Source organism: Tamandua tetradactyla, chromosome 7 (assembly GCF_023851605.1).
Source record: "Tamandua tetradactyla isolate mTamTet1 chromosome 7, mTamTet1.pri, whole genome shotgun sequence".
Classification (NCBI taxonomy): domain Eukaryota; kingdom Metazoa; phylum Chordata; class Mammalia; order Pilosa; family Myrmecophagidae; genus Tamandua; species Tamandua tetradactyla.
The window spans coordinates 28,594,089-28,610,531 of NC_135333.1; the positions used below are offsets into that span (position 1 = coordinate 28,594,089).

Consider the following 16,443-nt stretch of genomic DNA (forward strand, 5'->3'; position numbering starts at 1 on the left):
GTGGGCAGGAGATCACAGGGCTCACCTGAGCTTGTTCTTGAGGGAGCTGACCTCGCGGTTCATGGCGTCCGCGGTCTCCGTGGCGTCTTCCAGCTCCCGCTGCAGTTTCCGGCGGGAGGCGTTGGCCCGCTGGGCCTCCTCCTCAGCCTCCTCCAGCTGTCGCTTCAGCTGCTTCAGGCGGGTGGACGCCTTGTCAGCCTGTGGAGAGGGATGGCCAGCGGCTCTCGTTAGAGGCTGGGCGGCCCGGCAGGGGCGCGCGGGAGGGTGGGCCTCGCGGCTCTGCCCGTGCCCGCACCTGGTCCTTGAACTGCTCGGCGTTCCTCCGCTCATCGTCCACCTGCAGCAACACGTCCTTCAGCTTCTTCTCGGCCCGGCGCACCTGTTTGCAGGCCGCTTGGCGCTCCCTGCGAGGCACAGGCCCAGGCTCAGGGGGGGTTCCAGCACAAGCTGGGGCCGCCACTGCCCAGGGCCTCATTGGCACTGACCCCTTGCAGAGGCCTGGGGCCAAGGGGGGATGAGAGGCACTGTGACTTCTCCCAATCTACAGATAAGGCAACTGGGCACAGGGAAGGGGGGTGGTACATCTCAAAGAGAATACAGCAAGGAAAAGGGAAAGCTGAGATTTAGGGCCTGCTGTGACCCTCACTTTCTCCAAACAAGTCTCAGTCTCCCTGAGCACATAAGATCAGTTGCCCAAGCAGGGTAAGAACCCCATCTCTCTCTGAAGCAGCCCTCGGAGTCAGCCACCAAAGCCCGTACTTTCAAACAGAGGCGCCTCAAACCCAACGGGACCTCACCAGAAAGAGCAGGGCCCGTCAGGATGGAGGAAAGCAGCTTCTGGAAACTGGGGGGCAGAAAGCTGGTTCCTGGCCCAACTCGGGTACAGGAGCCCAGAAGGGTCTGGGGTTATCCCAGGTGAGAGACACACAGAAGGGCCACCTCAGGACACCTGCCATCTCTGGAGGGGGGCGGCAGCACCGGAGTCACCTACTTGGTCTCGCTGTCGAGCTGCTCCTCCAGCTGGGCGATCTTGGCCTCGAGGGCTGTGATGGAGGCCTTGTACTTGGACTTGACGGTGCCCTCCATCTCCTGCAGCTTCACTTTGAGCTCCTTGTTCTGGCGCTCCAGCTGCTGCCGCGCGTTCTCGTTCTTCTGGGCGTGGCTGCGCTCCAGGTTCAGGTCGGTGTTGATCTGGTCGATCTAGAGGAGGAAGAGCCACGTGACCTCTAGGAAGGCTGGGACCCTGGCTGGGGGGCCAGGGGTGGCCAGATCCCACCGAGATTCTGGGCACCCAGCTCTCTGCTATCCAGTTAATGAGGCACAAAAGCTTCTGAGAGAAACTATGGGGAGATCTTTAGAGGTACCAGGACATTTCCCCTACACGATAAGGGAACAGCTGGCACCTAAGCCTGTGCTCCTATCAGTTGCTGCTGTGAGGCCTGCTTCACTGTGGGGTGCTCAGGACCCTCAGTCTCTGGTGCAGGCCTGGGCACCCCATGGCACCTGGCGGAAGGACCCCCAGCCCCACCCACCTGCAGGTTGGCCTTCTTCAGCCGGTCGTTCACCAGCTCCGTGTTGCCCTGCTCCTCCTCCAGCTCCTCCTCCAGCTGGGCGATGCGGGCCTCCAGGCGCCGCTTCTCCTCCAATGCCAGGGCTCTGGGTGGGGGCGGGGCACAGTGAGGGGCCTATCCCAGAGGCGTGGGTCTCCAGCCAAGTCATCCCCGAGCGCCCTACCCACCACCTCCGCATCTGGGGCTCACCCTTTGCCGCTGCTGTTGGCGATCTCATCGGCCAGCTCATCCCGCTCCTGCTGCGCCTGGCGCTTGGCACGCTCGGCAGATGCCAGTTCCTGCCGAGGGACCAGAATACCAGTGACCAGGCAACCCACAGCCCAAAGAGTACATCTCTGCCATTCCTGATGCTCTGTGCACACTCTCCTCAGTGCCATCACCCCTGGGTCCCTGGTCATCTCCTCCAAACCCCCTTCCCAGACTTGTCTCCTCCAGGGAACTCCCAGGGACCCTCTGAACTCATAGCTCAGGCACAGGTTTACAAAGTCCCTAGAGCTTGGCACCAGGAGCCAAGTCAGGTGCCAGGGATATAGAAATAACCGAGAAACCCACCCGGCCTAATGGCATACCACACTGACAGATACCCCATGTGCCAATCCCACTGCATTTCAGGGAGACCAGAGGTTGGGAGGAACAGGGGCGTGAGTCGGGGCACAGTGTGAGGACCATGGCACTGTGATGAGGCTGCCACAACAAAAAGAGTCATGTGTGCCTGGGTAGGGGCCGATGGGAACGTATATGGACTTCTGGTCTGCCTGGGAGCCCCCAGCATCACACGACAGAAAGGCAGTTAGAGCCCTGGGGACAACCAGCATGTGCATGGAGAGGGCGGCCCTGAGGTGCTCACCTGCTCGCTCAGTGTGGAGACCACAGCAGAGGGGACGCTATTCCAGGCAGTGGTCTCACAGCAGGAGGTGAGAGTACCACAAAGCCTCATTTCATGAAGGGATCGGTCCCCAGACATGGCAATTTAATCTGTACACATTTTAATCACACCAGGGAACCTTGCAACTTAATGATGCCTTGGAGAAAATTCTCATGTAAAGCAGGAAACCCCATCCAGCTCACTTCTGGAACCTGCCTAGCTCGTCTGAGGCCCACCTCCTGCAGCTGGATCATCTCGGCCTCCATGCTCTTCAGCTTCTTCTCATTTTCCTTGGCCTGTGCCAGAATCTCCTCCCGAGAGGCGCGCGTGTCGTCCAGCTCCCGCATGTAATCCTTCATCTGGGCCTGGGGGCCAAGGAGAGAGGCTTGGCACCCTCAGCCACATCCGTCTGCTCTGCCGCTGCCACCCCGTCCCAGGGGCAGCCCCCCCTTCACAGGACACTCTCCAACAACCAGGTACCACTGGTTTTTAGCCTGAAGCCACAACACTCAACCAATTTAAGTATAAAATAGCAAAATAATAACTAAAAACATTTTTAAACCATGCTACTTTTACACTCTAATGGGCAAAAGCTCATTAGAATTTATAAAGAATATTTCTGGCAGCTTTACTGAGTGTGGACATGTGAACACCAGCTGCTGACCTGAGCACAGACTCAGGGTGCCATTCCTAATGCACCCCAGTCCTCTGAGACAGCACCCGCAAGGTAATTTCCAACTACCAAAAAAAGATAAAAGTTCTTTGTCAAGTTCGTGCTATCTGCCTGACCCGACTCTAAAGAGCTCAGTCATATGCTTCTTTTACCTTTTGCTGATAAACTCTGAACTGGGATTGCCCAAGCCAAAAGGTGTGATTCTGGCTGCATGTGGGATGACTGTACGGGCTGAAAAGTGCCCCCAGCCATCAGTGTCTCCTCTACAATCTTGCCCACACGGATTCTTCCTGTTGCTGGTTTGGTGGGTCCAGCATGGCTTCCTAGAGCTGTCCTCAATTCGTTACTTCCCAAGTGGGTGTCCCTCACTCTGTGCTGCTTCTCTGATGAATAACCAGGTCAGAGCCTCTGCTCACTTGTCTGGGAAGGCAGGACTGGGTCTACTAGACTGGATCAGTACCTATCTTTTCTGGCAACCTGCCAGTAAGTGGCTCTCTTCCCCAGCTCTACTACACTTCAAGGTTTTAGTGTACACAAAGCCATCAGTCTCACTGCAAGTTTCAGGCTAATTTGCTTCTGCTCCACTTCTGGGCTTCTGAGGCCTGTAGTGTGGGGATAAGGGCTCCACTGACTTTCCCAGAGAGGAAGGGTGGGCAAACCTCTGCCCTCACTGGCCAGCCTGCTGGTTTCTGAGGCTGAGCCCAAACGCTGCCAGGACCAGCTTGGTCAGGCCTGGCCTCACCTGTAGCTTCCGCAGCTGCTTGATGGCTTCATCCCGGGCCTTGTTGGCTGAGTCAATATGGGCCTCCAGGTCCTTCAGGTCCATCTCCAGCTTCTTCCGTGCGGCCACTGCCATGGAACGCTGCTTCTTCTCATCCTCTAGCTCTGCCTCCATCTCTCGCACCTGGGGGGGAAACGCTGACAGCTCAGGAGGCTGCCGCCCACAGTTCCTGCTCCAACTGCAGGGCCAGTCCTGGTGGGAGCCAAGGGGCCTCGAGAGCCAATGAGGATTATTAATCACAAAAGCCCTAAAAGGACAAGTTACTGACCAGCAGAGTACAGGAATGGAAGTAATGACACAGGAATATATGGGGAACGCTAATGTAATCCAGGTAGAGGAAGGAGGGAAAGGCCTACCAGAGTCAGCGGTGGAGGGACTGGGAGTACAAACCTGTCTGACCAACTGCTTCTTCTTTTCCTCACTCTGCTCGTCACGACCCTGCAGGTCCCGCTCAAACTGGGCCTTCATGGCCTGCAGGTTCACTTCCAGTCGCAGCTTGGCATCCTCGGTGGCCTGCAGCTCATCCTCCAACTCCTCCAGCTGGGTCTTCATCTCCTCCACCTGCTGCTCCAGGGCCCGCTTGGACTTCTCCAGCTCATGGACCTGCCACGAGGGAGAGAGCTAGCTCAGACCAGGGGGATGGGCAGGTCCTTGAGGACCCTGGACCTGGGAGCTGCTCACTCCCTAACCCTCTGTGATGCCCTCAGCTGGCTCCCTCTGGTGACCCCCTGCAGTGCAAACACTCACACTCTTGCCAACGTCATCCTTAGAGCTCATGAGGTCCTCCATCTCTGTGCGGAACTGCTTGTTGAGCCGCTCCAGCTCTGCCTTTTGCTCCACAGCCTCCTCCAGAGCCCGGGCCAGTGACAGTGCTTTGGTCTCTTTCTCTCGGGCCTCTGCCTCAGCCCGATCTCGCTCTTCGGCATATTTGGCTGAGATGGTCTTTTCCTCTGCCAGGAGCTGGTGGAAAGATGGGAGGCAGTGCGGCTTATGGCAATGGGTTCTTAGAAAGAGATCAGAGCTACTGACCATAGCCAGAACTAAGACATTGAGATAAAAACATCCCAGGTGCAAGGACTGTGAGGAGGGGGGACCCAAGAAGAGTAAATTCCAAGGCTGCTGCCTGGAAACCCTGGCAGAAGGTACCAGCTCCAGCTCCAAAGATGACATGCTGTCAGCCCAGCTTGTTCTAGGGACTAGTCAGGGGCAGGGACTGCCTCTACCACCACTTTTTAGGTCTAATTGATTTTCTTTCCTTTTTCCTAAGCATGGGCAGGCACTAGGAATCGAACCCAGGTCTCCGGCATGGCAGGCAAGAACCCTGCCTGCTGAGCCACCATAGCCTGGCCAAGTCTAATTAATTTTTACTACTTATTAATGATAATCCTGTATGGCATGTCATGCCCCTTTCATGAGAACCTACAGGAAATATTTCCCTCACTCTTGGAATCTGGAAAAGCTTTGGTTCTCCTGAATGACTGCTTAGTGTTCATCTCGGATGCTGAGAGATCCAGATCCAGTTTGTGGCCCTCCTCGAACATGAACACATATTCCTCTGGTGGTCGTTATTTGCATGGACCCACCCATAGCTGTATCTTGCTTTTCTACCTGCCCATCTCCTATGGCCCAAGTAACTAGTTTATCCCAGGAGTTGGCAAACTTTTTCTTAGATTGTAAATGCTGAGGCTTTGTGGGCCACATGGTCTCTGTACCAACTCCTCCGCTCTGCCACTGTAGCCTGGAAGCAGGCAGGCAACAATCAAAGCAGATGAGCAAGAGGGAGGCTGTACTGCAGGATTAACTTGCTCTACTGAAACACGGAGGGGGCTGGGTCTGGCTGTAGCTGTAGATCCCTGGTTTGCTCTAGTTTTCAATTCTGCCACCATTGTCTACATCTCTATAGACTGCCTCAGATCTTTTGGAGTGAGAAACAAGTATAAACACACCAACACAAATTTTAAGTATGAGTGAAACAGATCCATTAGAGAAAAATCAGAAAATATAAAAAACTAGAAAGGGGGACAGTCACTTCACTCCTAAACCAATCATATGAGACACTATTCTGGTCAGTTTCTTTCTGGGCCCCTCAACATGCTGGACAACAAAGAGGGGCCCAGGAGAGCCTGGTCCTCTTGGGCTTGCTCCCTGAGCTGGGTCCGAAGAAGCCATCACCAGGCTTTGCTTACTTTACAGCAGCCTCTGCCTTGGGCTGTGGTGGTTGGAGAATAAAGGAATTGAAAGCGGGATGGAGCGGTGTCCATACCTGGTCGAACTTCTTCTGCTTCTTCTCCAGGTTGGAGACGCTCTGCCGCTGGTGGTCCAGGTCGACGAGCAGGTCGTCCAGCTCCTGCTGCAACCGTGTCTTGGTCTTTTCCAGCTTGTCGTAGGCAGCTGCCTTCTCCTCATAGCGCTGGCTCAGGCCCTCTAGATCCTTCTGAAGCTTCCTCTTGGATTCCTCTGCAATCTCCAAGCACCCCATGCCATCATCCATCTTCTTCTTCATGTCGGTCACCTAGGCAGGGGCAAGGAGGAAGGAAAGCCCTAAGATGGCACCGGTTTATGCAACATACCTGCACCTGGGGGCTGGCCTGCTCCAGGGGAAAGGGAAACCAGCCAGTCAGCCCAGTTAGGGAAACAACTCCCCTGAATCTCCTCCCTCTTCAGCCATGGTTAAGAAACCCGAATTTCTGCAAAGGGGCATCTGCCTATTGTGAAAGCCCCAGGGAAGGTCAACACCACAGGTCAGCTTTGGCACGACTCTCACTAATGAGCCCCACCAAGTCTCTCATTTTACAAAGACTGAGGCCCAGAGAGAAGAAACCCTCCTCCACAGGGATCAAGCCTGGAGCTTTGTAAGGAAGTTTGTCTGCTGGAAGCAGGAGGACCAGCAGGTCTCCATCATGCAGCCCCCTCCTTGTACCTGGAAACACACCCAGGACTGCGTGAAAACACTGGGTACTCCGACCCAGGCATGGGGACAGACTATTAACCTATGCTCAGGTGGTTCAGATCTTCTGGCTTGGTACATTTAAGTCCCAAGATAGGATCTAGGTTCTTAATATACTTTTGGCTATGTATCCTTTGATAGTCTAGAGGAGGCTGAGAACCTCTTCTCACAGCAATGTCTTAATATGCCTAAAATAAAATGCATAGGATTATCAAGTAAATAGATTATAGGAAAATGCGGTTGTCACAACATACTTTTTTCAATTGTAGTGCAATAACCTGTGTGTATTTTTATTGACATATTGAAGAACAAGGTTCGCTCCGATGTAGTGATGCACCTGCCACCACTGGGATGGGTAATTGGTGATCGGTGACAGTCACAGTACTAGCTCCTGCTACCCTGGCTTACTGTCTACTGGAAATGCTATGTTTCAGCCAGGGATTAGTGAAATGAAAATCTTAGTTCCCCTCATCCAAGTCCACGGGTCCCTAAATTCTACTTCAGAACCTCATGCTAAGAGCCCTGAGCTGAAGGTGTGTGCTCTCTGGGGGTTGGGTGCCCATTGGGGAGCAGGCCTGGGTGGCCCCAGGGGCCAGGCACTGTGCCTTCAGCACCCAGGCCAGGCCGGCTGGGAGCTCACCAGCCTGCAGAATCATACAGTGATTTCCCTGAGCCTCCCAGTCTGGAGGGGCACAAGGTATCTCGAAGGGGGGCCAGCACCCAACCTGGGCATGGAGGGTGGCAATCTGCTTCTCAAGGTTCCGTTTGGCCTCCTCCTCTTCCTCCAGCTGCTCTTTGAAGGAGTTCTTTTCATCTTCCATCTGCTTCAGCTTGGTACTCAGGCTCAGCTTCTGCCGATTCTCCTCCTGCAGGAGCTCCTACTCCAAGGACAAGGGTGGAGGAGAGGAAGGGGAGCTCGAGGGATGTAGCATCAAAGCCTTATGGCTACCATACCTCAAGGGAGGGAAGAACAAGTCTACTCTAATTCAGGGACAGGCTGTGGGGTGGAGGTGGGACTGGGAGGACCCAGAGGCCACAGGGATGAGGGCTGGGACAGCTAACAGGATGAACTCTAGAATGGAAAACCCAGAGGCCTGGTAGCCACTGCCACATGGGCACAGGGTCCTCCCAGCAACAGAGAGCCTGCTGCTGCCCCTTACCTGCGTGTCCTGCAGCTGGGACTCCAAAGCGGAGAAGTCCTTGGTGAGCTTGCTGGACTTGCTGTCAGATTGGTTGAGGAGACCTGTGACATTGTCCAGCTCAACCTGCACGGGAACAGGAAAGGGAAAGAACCATGTTGGCCCCATCTCAGCTTTTTTAGACAAAGCTGGACCCAAGTCACAAGCCAGACCACAAAGGATGTGACTGAGGATCCACTGTGAGGTAAGAGAGCCCTGCCAATTGGGGCCACGATGGAGGAGCTGCTGGGGGAACCGTAACCAGATCGGTCCCATGGAGTCCTCACCTGCAGTTTAGTGACCTTGTCGGCCAACTCTGTGCGCACTCTCTCCCCCTCACTGAACTTGGCCTGCAGCTCCTGCCACTGGGCCTCTGCCTTCTTCCGCCTGTGCTCCGAGTCGCCTTTGCTCTGCAGCAGGACCTTCACCTCACTGGCCAGCTCGCCCCGCTCATCCTCCAGGGACTGCTTTGCCTTCTCCAGGTTGGCTTTCACCTAATGGGCAAGAGAACACAGAAGTAAAGGAGCCACCTGCACCGTGACATAGGGCTGCTCTCATTTGAACAGCTGCCGCGTCCAGATCCCAAAATGCTGCCACCAACAACAAAAACGGTGCCGGGCAAGTACAGGGCATAGCGTGGTGGCAAGAGCCCTGGGCTCAGAAGGATCGGCCTGATCTGTGCTCGTCTCACCCACCAGTGGGTGACAAGCACATGCCCCCCACTGCTCGACCCCTGCCCAGCCTCCCTAAGGCACTGCTGATGTGCTGGGTTTAACAGTATCATCACAGGATGAAGGAAATCATAATTGTCCATTGTCAGACTTCTAATAAAGCTTCTTTGAAACCTGCTGCTCAAACTAATAATGTAGTATGTTTTTTAAAAATATGAAAGTCAATAGCTGAGAGATACCAAACAGAGTCGAGAGGTTATCCTGGAGGTTATTCTTACACATTAACTAGATATCACCTTGCTAGTCAAGATGTAATGGAGAGGTCCTCCAGAACAACTACTAAATAGTCAGGAACAATACAGAACAGCTGCTGGGGCCACGTCAGTGACCAGACACACAGTGTACCCCAGTCTGGACCAGTTGGACCGGCTGTGAGTCCCCCCAGAACCGTGAGTTCCCCAAGCCGTGGTGGCTGGTGCCCCTCCCCAACAGGCTGCTTCCCAGAAGGGAAAGGAAAGGGACTTTACCAGCACCAGGGGCTGAGCCCAACCAAACACCAATTGTGGCATTAATTAACAAATTCTGACTAATAAAAATAGGCCCCCAGCTCAGGTGAACCTGGTCAAAGTGGAGGTCGCTCATTGGGCTAACGGAAAAAGAGGAAAGGGGAGGAAATGGAGGTTTTTGTGGCTGTGTTTCTACGGAGGCTTGGCTGCCTCTGAATTCAGTGGCGGGACTTTTTGGGCTGCAACTGCCCCAGGCATAGACAGAAACAGGCTGCTTTCAGGGCTAGTCTCCCACCTGTGCCTTCCCCAGGGGAGGGGTGAAGCCCAACTCAGGTGGAATCCCTCCCTCAAGGAATTCAGACCCCAGGGCTTGGCAACTTGAAGCCATTAAAACCAGCCTACAACCTCTCCTCTGTCTCCACCATGCCCCCAGCAGGGAGAGTCTTTCAAAGTTAAAGGTACCGCATCATCTTATGCTGGTGCGACCCACAGGCACACAAGCGCCACATACTGGGCAGGATAAGAAAAACAGAGCCCAGAGACTTCACAGGAAAGTCTTTTAACCTGCTGGGTCTCACCCTCAGGGAAAACTGACACAGGTGACTCCTTCCCCCTGATAGGAGGCCAGTTTAGTTTGGGAAAACCCAGCTGGAGTCTATAATATCTAAGTAGACCCTTCTAAGGGGGGGTGGGAGGGAGGCACCATACAAGCAGGGCAAGAAACAAGAAAACAAGAACCGAAAAATTAAATCCGTTAAACAAAACCTAAGCTAGAGGTCCAGAAAAAGCTGAACTGAATGTCAAAGAACAGATAGACAACAAATTCATCCAGCAAGAAAACCCTAGGTAAGAGAAGTGAAAGCAATCTCCAGAATAAACTAATTAAGGTAATTAAATGTCTAGAAGCCAGCAAAAAATAACAAATCACACCAGGAAAATTGAAGATATGGCCTAGTCAAAGGAACAAACCAATAGTTCAAATGAGATACAAGAGTTGAGACAATTAATTCAGAATATACGAACAGACATGGAAAACCTCATCAAAAACCAAATCAGTGAATTGAGGGAGGATATCAAGAAGGCAAGGAATGAACAAAAAGAAGAAATGGAAAGTCTGAAAAAACAAATCACAGAACTTATGGGAATGAAAGGCACAGTAGAAGAGATGAAAAAAACAATGGAAACCTACAATGGTAGATTTCAAAAGACAGAGGATAGGATTAGTGAACTGGAGGATGGAACATCTGAAACCCGAAAAGAAACAGAAACCCTAGGGAAAAAAATGGAAAAATATGAGCAGGGACTCAGGGAATTGAATGATAATATGAAGTGCATAAATATACGTGTTGTGGGTGTCCCGGAAGAAGAGAAGGGAAAAGGAGGAGAAAAACTAATGGAGGAAATTATCACTGAAAATTTCCCAACTCTTACGAAAGACCTAAAATTACACATCCAAGAAGTGCAGCATACCCCAAAGAGAATAGATCCAAATTGAAGTTCTCCAAGACACTTACTAATCAGAATGTCAGAGATCAAAGAGAAAGAGAGGATCTTGAAAGCAGCAAGAGAAAAGCAATCCATCACATACAAGGGAAACCCAATAAGACTATGTGTAGATTTCTCAGTAGAAACCATGGAGGTGAGAAGACAGTGGGATGATATTTTTAAATTACTAAAAGAGAAAAACTGCCAACCAAGAATTCTATACCCCTCAAAATTGTCCTTCAAAAATGAGGGAGAAATTAAAACATTTTCAGACAAAAAAATCACTGAGAGAATTTGTGACCAAGAGAACAGCTCTGTAAGAAATGTTAAAGGGAACACTAGAGACAGATACAAAAACACAAAAGAAAGAGGTGTGGAGAAGAATGTAGAAAGAAGGAAAATTAGATATGACATAAAATCCAAAAGCAAAATGGTAGAAGAAAGTACTACCTGTACCGTAATAACACTAAAGGTTAATGGATTGAACTCCCCAATCAAAAGACATAGACTGGCAGAATGGATTAAGAAACAGGATCCTTCTATATGCTATCTACAGGAAACACATCTTAGACCCAAAGATAAACATAGGTTGAAAGTGAAAGGTTGGGAAAAGATATTTCATGCAAACAACAACCAGAAAAGAGCAGGAGTAACTATATTAATATCCAACAAATTAGACTTCAAATGTAAAACAGTTAAAAGATGTAATGGAGAGGCTGGAGGGAACTGCCTGAAAACGTAGAGCTGTGTTCCAGTAGCCATGTTTCTTGAAGATGATTGTATAATGACAAAGCTTTCACAATGTGACTGTGTGATCGTGAAAACCTTGTGTCTGATGTTCCTCTTATCTACCTTATCAACAGACGAGTAAAACATATGGAATAAAAATAAATAATAGGGGGAACAAATGTTAAAACAAATTTAGTAGATTGAAATGCTAGTGATCAATGAAAGGGAGGGATAACGGGTATGGTATGTATGATTTTTTTTCTATTTTCTTTTTCTGAATTGATGCAAATGTTCTAAGAAATGATCATGATGATGAATATGCAACTATGTGATGATATTGTGAATTATTGATTATATATGCAGAATGGAATGAGCATATGTTAAGAATATTTTTGTTTGTTGTTATATTTAAAAAAATAATTAAAAAATATATACAGTAAGATATTGGGTAATTGGAGCTGAACGCATACAGACTGTGCAACAGGACAGGATACAAAAACTCAGAAATGGACAGCACAATACTACCTAACTGTAATATCATTATGTTAAAACACTGAATGAAGCTGCATGTGAGAATGATGGAGGAGGGCTGGGGACATATTGAAATCAGAAAGATAGATGTTAAAGATTGAGATGGTATAATCTAGGAATGCCTAGAGTGTATAATAACAGTGAAATGTACAAGGTACAATTTTTAAAATGTTTTTGCATGAGGAAGAACAAAGGAATGTCATTATTGCAGGGTACTGAAAATAGATGGTAATTAATATTTTAAAATGTCACCTTCTTTGTGAGACTAAAGCAAAAAATGTTTATCTGTTACAAAATTAATATTTTGACTAGTGCATTTCCTAATATAACTTATGTAGATAGTTTGATTGAACACCATTAAGTACTTGGAATCTCAGGTAGGACATGAGATTTTGTTGGTTTGTCCAGAGTGATGCCCCAATGAATCCCAGAGTGATTCGATCAGTGAGTGGAAAAGTATCTGCAAAGCCCCCTTCGGGGAGTGGTGAGAACGGGGAGAAATTCAACTTCCCCAAGTTGAATTCTTGATATTCTCACAAACAGTGTGGACAACCAAAGCTATAGGCAGAGCCTCCAGTCTTGGGGTTTGTTCATATGAAACTTAACCCCGCAAAGGATAGGTCAAGTCTACTTAAAATTTAGGCCTAAAAGAGTCACCCCCAAGAGAGCCTCTTTTGTTGCTCAGATGTGGCCTCTCTCTCCAGCCAACACAACGAGCAGTCTCACCACCCTACCCCTCTCTACGTGGGACATGACTCCCGGGGGTGTGGACCTTCCTGGCAACGTGGGACAGAGATCTTAGAATGAGCTGAGACTCAGCATCAAGGGATTGAGAAAAACCCTAGAATGAGCTGAGATTTATCATCAAGGGATTGAGAAAACCTTCTCAAACAAAAGAGGGAAGAGGGAAATGAGACAAAGTGTCAATGGCTGAGAGATTCCAAACAGAGTCGAGAGGTTATCCTGGAGGTTATTCTTATGCATCAAGTAGAGATCATCTTATTCAAGATGTAATGGAGTGGCTGGAGGGAACTGCCTGAAAATGTAGAGCTGTGTTCCAGTAGCCATGTTTCTCAATGATGATTGTATAATGATACAGTTTTCACAATGTGACTGTGTGATTGTGAAAATCTTGTGTCTGATGCTCCTTTTATCTACCTTGTCAACAGGTGAGTAGAATATATGGAATAAAAATAAATAATAGGGGGAAAAATGCTAAAATAAATTTAGTTTGAAATGCTAGTGATCAATGAAAGCAAGGGGTAAGGGGTATGGTATGTAAAATTTTTTTTCTGTTTTTGTTTTATTTTTCTGTTTTTTTTTATGTCTTTTTCTGAATTGATGAAATGTGTGGAAATGATCATGATGATGAATATGTAACTATGTGATGATATTGTGAATTGCTGAGTGTATGTGTTGGGAATGTTTGTGCTTCTTGTAATTTTTTTTTAATTAATAAAAAATTAAAAATATATATAAATGTATATAAAAGTTGGGGGGACACATCAAGAGCCTCAGCGGTGGCTATGGGAGTAGTGGGTGCGGGGCTGGTGGACTGTCCTGCCACGTCTCCACCCCAGATGTTGGCCATGATCCGGATGGCGTGTTGGGGAAAGCCAGGAAGGCCAGTGCTATGGCCCTTGGGGAAGCTGCTGGAGATTCAGGAAAATCTGAAAAGATTAGGCAACTTTCAGAAAGGAAAAATGGGTTTGTCTTGCTTTGCTTAGGTGTTCACCCAATTCAAGGGCTCTCACCAGAATACCAAATCAGTGTCACATTAAAGAATTTGGATATAGCTTTGCCCATTATCGAGCATTAAAAGGATGAGTGTTGGCAACTGGAGAGCGTGGGCTAGATTTCTCCCCCAGATTAGCCAACACTGATGAACAGAAGGAAGAGCAAAGACAGGTCCAATTAGCCAAAAGACTAAATTTGCCTTTGTAGGTTAATTAACTATCTTTCTGTGTTAATAGCTATAGAACAAATTAAATAATGATCAGAGATTCCCCCCCAAATATATGTAGATATATTTATGTGAAGTTTCCAAAATAAAAACAAGAATTCCATTCTAATCTGCACTGATCAAGCCACACGGTCACCAACAAGTTCACGAGTAAAGTGGACCCTGAGAGAATGCAGCAACAGCAAGTTGGGCAAGAACACTTAAGGACAAGGGAAGGGCTCTGACCTGCAGAGACAAATAGACACGTACATTTCCTTTTCTCAGACATGTGCATTTTTAAAACACTCTAGATTGCCCCATGAAAGAAGCTTAGACTTCTCCAGCGGTCAGCAGAGTAGCCATGAGCTGCCACAGGAGGCAGAACTTGTCTTGGTAAGGAACTGCCTGGCCATCAGCCACCTGACCAAGAAAGCAGCAGGGATCAATGTCACCAGGGTTTTCCCAAAAAGACCCTGGCCAACCACTTGTTGGGGTGCTCTAGAGAGGACCCAGTCTTCAGAAATGGGACCTCAAAGGCCCCGTGAAACTAGCTTCAGTGTTATCAGATTCCTTGAAGTTTTCTGGCCCTGCATGTTGAAAAGAAAAATTATGATAATAAAAAACTATAACTACAACGGGCTGAGGCCTTCCTCTCTAAGTGCTTTACATGGACTCTCAGCTCTTTTAGCCCTGACATGACCATATGAGATGGGCCTAGCATTATCCTCCTGTACAGACAGAACAGCAGCGACTATTTGCTGAGGTCTCACAGCCACTAAGAAGAGGAGCTGGACTCAGGCCCCAGCACTTCGACACTAGACAGACCTCCTTCACTGGTGGACACTGCCCTGCCTAGCACAGCGGCCAGTCTCAGGAGGGCACCTGCCCTGACAGCAGCAAGGCCCACCCGCAGTTGTGGAGGGAGCCCCCAGCCCCAGTGGCTCACGCACCCGCTTCATCTGCTCCAGCTGCTCGGCTAGCTCCTCCACAGCCTGGGAGTGCTTCTGCCTCATCTCCTGGATCTGGGCCTCGTGGGTCTTGGCCTCATCCTCCAGGGTCTTCTTCAGGATGTTCACTTCCTGTTCTCGTTTGGATCTGGACAGGGAAACACCCTCAGAGTGGAAGCCAAGGACTCTGGGGCAACGCTGCTCCTGGGGAACCGTGGTAGCTGTTCCACCACTGGCCACCTTCCTCCTGCCAGCCTCTAAGACATGCTTTGAAGAAGCCATCTGTACCCTCTGAGTCTTCAATCCCACCCTTGCCTCATCCTGAATTTTAAGCAGGGTTCTTAAACACATCTTTTTACTCAGAAGAGAGAAAACTGCTGAGGAACCTCTAGGTTCCATGTCTTCTGCTATGTAATAGCACCATCCGCATGTGTGCACAGAGGCCTGGAGTCCCCCTTCCAGGCCAAGGCCTCCTGTTCCCTTCCCACCCCTGACCTCCTCAGGGATTTGACCGGTCAGTCCCAGGGCCCACCTGAGCTCCTGCTGGGCGGCTGTGGAATCCAGCGTGTCCTCCAACTCTGTTTTCAGAGCCTCCAGCTCTTCCCCGAGATCCCGTTTCTGCTTCTCAGCTTTATTCCTCGAAGCACGCTCAGATTCCAGGTCTTCCTGGAGTTCAGAGATCTGAGATTCCAGCTCCCGAATCTTCTTTAGGGCCATGTTTTTCTGGGCGGCTTCCTCTTCCACTCTGTCAGAGACCAAAAACACCAGCGTGAGGCCATTTTCATTTCCAAAAAGCAGCGCGTGCAGAAGAGGCCCCAGAGGTGCAGGTGGTCCCGTGGTACTTGGGAGCTCCTCCTGGCAAAAACACGTGACGCCTCCAGGAGGTGTAAAGACAACACGGCTCTGATAATTGGGAAACTTCAGAGAGGAATCATTCATTTGCCAAAGAGTCAGTTCTTGAAACATCAAAAAATAAATAAATAAAATGCTAGTCTGTGACAACAGTCAAGTAAAAAGAGAAAAAGGGAAGGGGAGGGAGGGGCGGGCCTGCTGAACTGGCTTTCAAGACAGCAGCAGAGAGAATGCCTGTGGCTCACTGTCCCCCCATTGCCTCCGTGCCGCTGGCCGGCAACCCGGACCTCACCTGGCCAGGGCGGCCTGGAGCTCCTCCTCCTTCTTGGCCAGCTGCATCTTGAGCTCTGCAATCTGGGCCTGCAGCTCCGCGATCTGATCGTTGAGGTCTGTGGAGTCTCCCTCCAGCTTCCGGCGGGTCTTCTCTAGCTCCTGGCGCTGCTTCTCCTCCCTTCGGAGGCGCTCTGCAAAGGGTGGGAGGAGAAATGGGGAGCCCTGAGTGGCCATGGACCTTACTCGCTTGTTTTAAATTATTTACATAAAATACGGAGTAGATAATTGCTATATCACATACATAAGGTGTGAGGAACCACATCCACTTGTGCCCAACTGCTGGGCTAAGGACAGCACTGGTGGCTGAGTCTCTCCCCACCGCACACCTGTTCTTCCTCCACAGAGTAACTACCTTCCCACAGGCTGTGTTCATTGTGCCCCTGGCTTTCTTTATGGCTGTCCCATGTCTGTATCCCTAAACAGTAAAATGTT

The 16,443-nt window shown here is 49.9% G+C and overlaps 1 protein-coding gene across 2 annotated transcripts in view; it reads right to left on the reverse strand.

Moving 5' to 3' along the window:
- Positions 1–16,443, reverse strand: part of MYH9 (myosin heavy chain 9) — a 100,758-nt gene that overhangs the window by 2,380 nt on the left and 81,935 nt on the right. For both annotated transcript variants that reach the window (XM_077168695.1, XM_077168696.1), the window contains exons 25-40: positions 15,971–16,142; positions 15,359–15,571; positions 14,830–14,974; positions 8,303–8,509; positions 7,998–8,102; positions 7,563–7,715; positions 6,154–6,402; positions 4,638–4,850; positions 4,281–4,493; positions 3,852–4,013; positions 2,673–2,801; positions 1,761–1,849; positions 1,533–1,656; positions 992–1,200; positions 296–404; positions 26–198 (exon numbers count right to left, since the gene is read on the reverse strand). In XM_077168695.1, the coding sequence (XP_077024810.1) occupies positions 26–198; positions 296–404; positions 992–1,200; positions 1,533–1,656; positions 1,761–1,849; positions 2,673–2,801; positions 3,852–4,013; positions 4,281–4,493; positions 4,638–4,850; positions 6,154–6,402; positions 7,563–7,715; positions 7,998–8,102; positions 8,303–8,509; positions 14,830–14,974; positions 15,359–15,571; positions 15,971–16,142 (2,665 nt within the window). The remainder of the gene's footprint in view (positions 1–25; positions 199–295; positions 405–991; positions 1,201–1,532; positions 1,657–1,760; positions 1,850–2,672; positions 2,802–3,851; positions 4,014–4,280; positions 4,494–4,637; positions 4,851–6,153; positions 6,403–7,562; positions 7,716–7,997; positions 8,103–8,302; positions 8,510–14,829; positions 14,975–15,358; positions 15,572–15,970; positions 16,143–16,443) is intronic.